Genomic DNA, 4,699 nt, shown 5'->3' on the forward strand with positions numbered 1-4,699 from the left:
GATATAACAAAATAAATACAAAATCGAATATGAGGCATTTATTAAGCAACTCTTGAAGAAAAAAAGAGATTTTTTTTAATTTATCTTATAAAATGTCAGCGCTAGAGTCGAGACACTGAAAGCCCTTTTTGATCGACGCTCTCTGCGATGTTCAGTCTCACGATCACAGCATTGGACCTAATGCAAAAAATAAAAAATTTTTATTATCTAGATACTAAAAACTAAAAAAATACATATGGATACCTAGAAATATTCATTTTTATGGAAATGGTAATGTGGTATATTACATATTTTATGTTAAGAGTGAAGTGCGCGCGTCAAGTAGCAACGCGCGTAATGAGATGCGGCGCTCGCGGCGCGAGTAGGTTTTGTTTCGCGAGAGTTGTTGTTCGTCCTCGATCGAGGCGGTTCGTACGCTTGCGCTGAGTAGTTGCGCCATTGTTCGTTTGTACTGGAAGGCGATTATAATAAAGCCAATATATATCTAAATCAACTGAGTTTGGAAAGTCCGAGTCCACCCACCGATCGAGTCCGAAAACACAACAGATTGGCGACGAGGATGGGATAAGGAGAGGTGCGGAGAGACTTGGAAAATTTTGGGACCGTTGCTGTGCCACGTGAGCGTTGAGGTAACCGGCAGACAGGTTGGCTCTACGTGAGTAATTACGTAGTGGACTTGAGTATACGCATTCCACGGCTGATACAATGACGGAGGCAGTAGTACATGGGAATTTTGCAATCGAAATTTTCGATCCGGCTGTTACGACCTGGAATCGGTGGCTGCAGCGGTTTGAAGGTGCAGTTACTGTGTTCAAGGTAGCCGATACGCAGAAAGTGGCTTATTTTTTACACTTTATAGGCCCTGCGTCTTTTGATTTGATCTGCGATAAATTGGCGCCAGCGGATCCCTACAAGCAACCGTACACAATTCTGACGGATAAATTGGCGGAATTTTATTCACCCATTCCGTTGGAAATCGCCGAGAATTTCCGTTTCCATCAAAGGAAGCAACAGGAAGGGGAAACGGTCCAGCAGTTTGTGGCAACATTACAAAAATTGAGCCTATATTGTAATTTTGGCTCATATTTACAAACGGCCTTACGCAATCACATGGTGTTTGGCCTTCGCAGTAAGCGAATACAGTCACGTCTTTTGGAAATGAGAAATCTTACGTTCGAGAAAGCTGTGGAGACTGCTGTTTCGATGGAGTTATCTGAGAAGGATGCGAATCAACTACAAGCAATTGTACCCACGTCCGTGGATTACGTAAACCAGAAGGAGGCTGGTATATCCCGGAAGAATAATATTGGATCGCAGAAGAAGAAGTTCCGGCGGGAGAAACCGAATTTTACAAATGCGACAGCGAAATTTAAGCGTAACACTGCACATGCAGCGGTACAGTTAGGTAACCTTTCCGGTAATGTTACGTGTTACAGATGCGGCGGTAAACATCTTGCGTCCAATTGTACGTTAAATAGAGAAACCGTGTGTTTGAGCTGCGGCGGCAAAGGACATATACAGCGAGTATGTATGAAGAAAAGCAAGGCGTCTGTTAATCCATTGAGCGAAATTTTATGTGTCCAGGGTGAACACCAGGAATACCGGGGGAAGTATTATACGACCATGATAGTGGATAAGGTACCGGTACGTTTTGAAATTGATAGTGGTGCAGCGGTCACCATAATAAGTCGGAAATTTTTACGTACATCTTTTCCCGATGTTTTATTAAAACTTTCGGATTTACGTTTGATTACTTTTTGTAAAACTACAATTCCTGTTTGTGGTTATGTTGAGGTACAAGTACATTATAATGGTCGCGAGAAGAAGTTACATATGTACGTTTCAGAAACAGATAGAGACCCCTTGTTGGGACGTGAATGGATTCAACAGTTAAAAGTTCAACTCGCAGATACTGCGTTTACATTGAATACATTTTCGTTAGACGAAATAAATGCCATTTTGCGGGAGTATGAACAAATGTTAGATTTATGTGATACAAGTATTAAAGATGTTCAAGCACGATTTACGTTGAAAGAAAATACTCGTCCAGTGTTTTTAAAAGCAAGGAAAGTACCTTTTAAATTGATGCCAATGGTTGAAAAAGAAATCAATAGATTGGTTACTGAAGGTATTTTAGAAAAAATAGATACGTCAACGTGGGGTACCCCGGTAGTACCTGTGTTAAAAAAAGATAATACAGTACGGTTATGTGGTGATTTTAGCGTGACACTTAATAAATGATTGATAGTGGATGAACACCCACTTCCAACCATTGATGAGTTATTTTATTCGCTATCGGGGGGCCAAAAGTTTTCTAAAATTGATTTGAAGCAAGCTTATTTACAGATGCAGGTACACCCGGATGATCAAGAGTTTTTAACATTGAATACACATAAGGGTTTGTTTAAGTGTACATGAATGATGTATGGTATTGCATCTGCGCCCGCAATTTGGCAGCGTAAGATAGAACATATTTTAGCCGGCATTTCTGGTGTGTCTATATTTTTAGATGACATTAGGGTAACAGGACCTAATGATCGCGTACATTTGGAGAGATTAAAGGAAGTACTTTTTCGTTTAGGCCGGTATAATATACGAATAAATGTTGATAAGAGTGAATTTTTTAAGGACAGCATTTGTTATTGCGGATATCGTATAGATAAAGTTGGTATTCATAAGGAAGATGCTAAGATGGAGGCTATTGAACAAATGCCTCGACCTACAAACATTTCGGAACTACGTGCGTTTTTAGGCATGGTTAATTATTACGGTAGATTTATCGAAAATTTAAGTACACTTCTTGCGCCATTGTATGGATTGTTAGAAAAGCAAGAGGGGAAAGCAGTTCCATTTGAATGGACTTCAATGTGTCAAAAAGCTTTTTTAACTGCGAAATGAGCTTTTGTAAGTAATAAAGTTCTTGCCTTTTACAACCCTACATTACCTTTAATAGTAGCTTGTGATACTAGTAATTATGGCGTTGGAGCAGTGTTATCACAAATACAGGAAGATGGAACCGAACGCGTTTTACAATACGCTTCGCAGTCTTTAACACGGACTCAAAGGAAATATGCCCAAATTGATAAGGAGGGCATATGCTATTATTTTCGCAGTTAAAAAGTTTTCGCAATATATTTATGGTACTCATTTTACATTGTACACGGATCATAGACCGTTAACGCAAATTTTTGCGCCGGGGAAAGCGTTACCTACACATAGCGCACTTAGAATGCAACATTATGCATTATTTTTACGTGCTTTTCGTTATGATATTGTTTATAAGAATACTAAGTTGCATAGTAATGAGGATGCTTTGTCGCGACTTCCTGTGATTGCGGAAAATACACCGGAATTAGATGTAGTGGATAATTATGAAGTACAGTTAAGTGAAACATTGCCAGTTACACATGTAAAATTAGCCAAGGAAATAGGAAAGGATAAAGAATTGCAAGTACTTTTACATGGGTTACGTATTGGGAAATCTATTAATTTGCGTGACCGATTTAATATTCCGCAAACGGAATTTAATTGTCAGCAGGGCGTTATTTTAAGAAACAGTCGTGCAGTTATACCAAAAACATTACGAGATCGAATATTGCAAGAATTGCATTGCGAACATTTTGGTGTAGTAAAAATGAAGTCAATGGCCAGGAAATTTTGTTGGTGGCCAGGAATAGACCAGGATATTGAAAGGGTAGCGCGAAGTTGTGCAAATTGTAGTGTATTACAGAAAGACCCGGCAAAGGTTAAGGATATTTGGGAAACGGCAGATCGGCCATTTCAGAGAGTGCATATTGATTATACAGGGCCATTTTTAGGATACAATTTTTTTGTTTTGGTCGATACATTTTCCAAATGGCCGGCAGGTTTTATTACACGTAATATGACTAGTGAGGTTACGATGCAAAAATGCAGGCAAATTTTTAGTACATTCGGAATTCCCGAAGTGATTGTGTTAGACAATGGTAGACATTTTAAATCACACGAATTTGCACAATTTTTATACGAAAATGGAATTATACATAAAACAACAGCACCTTTTCACCCGGCTACGAACGGTCAAGCCGAACGTTTTATTCAAACGTTAAAGTTAGCATTGAAAAAGAAATTTTTAAATGGGCCGATTAATGCGGTAGAAATGAATAAAACATTACACCAATTTTTATTTTCTTATCGTACGGTTCCGCATCAAACGACAGGTGTGTCGCCGGCTGAGAAGATGTTTAATAGAACACTGCGTACACGATTAAGTTTATTGGTTCCCGTAATTAACCAAAATGAAGGTCAACGTATCAGCACAGTTAAGGTACGTGAGTTTGTTGTTAAGGATAGAGTTGTATGTAAAAATTATTATGGTACGCAGAAATGGTTATTGGGAAGGATAAAAACGAAGTTAGGTAAATTACATTATATTGTTCAATTGGATAATGGTAAAGAATGGAAACGTCATGTAAACCAATTACGTAAAATTGGTGAGGTTCCTATACAAAATGAAAATGAAGAGGTAGATGATTATACGCCACCGGATTTTCAAAATAAGCCAGTAGAAATACCTTTTGAACCACATGTGGAGGCACAAGAAAATGTGCAACCACCCGTTCAAGGAACAGCAGAAGCACAGGTGAATTTACCAATACCACGTCGATCACAACGACAACGTACAGCACCGAAGTTGTATAATGATTTTGTTACATCTTGA

At 38.7% G+C, this 4,699-nt stretch overlaps 1 protein-coding gene across 1 annotated transcript; it reads left to right on the top strand.

The window, feature by feature from the left end:
• The first annotated feature begins 705 nt into the window (after positions 1-705).
• Positions 706-4,699, top strand: LOC105279561 (uncharacterized protein K02A2.6). Its single transcript, XM_026974350.1, has 7 exons — positions 706-2,128; positions 2,249-2,398; positions 2,510-2,565; positions 2,629-2,757; positions 3,284-3,659; positions 4,200-4,306; positions 4,364-4,699. Exons 1-7 carry the CDS (start codon positions 706-708, stop codon positions 4,697-4,699), a joined length of 2,577 nt encoding a protein of 858 aa, XP_026830151.1.

Source organism: Ooceraea biroi, chromosome 12 (assembly GCF_003672135.1).
Source record: "Ooceraea biroi isolate clonal line C1 chromosome 12, Obir_v5.4, whole genome shotgun sequence".
In the NCBI taxonomy this organism is placed as follows: Eukaryota; Metazoa; Arthropoda; class Insecta; order Hymenoptera; family Formicidae; genus Ooceraea; species Ooceraea biroi.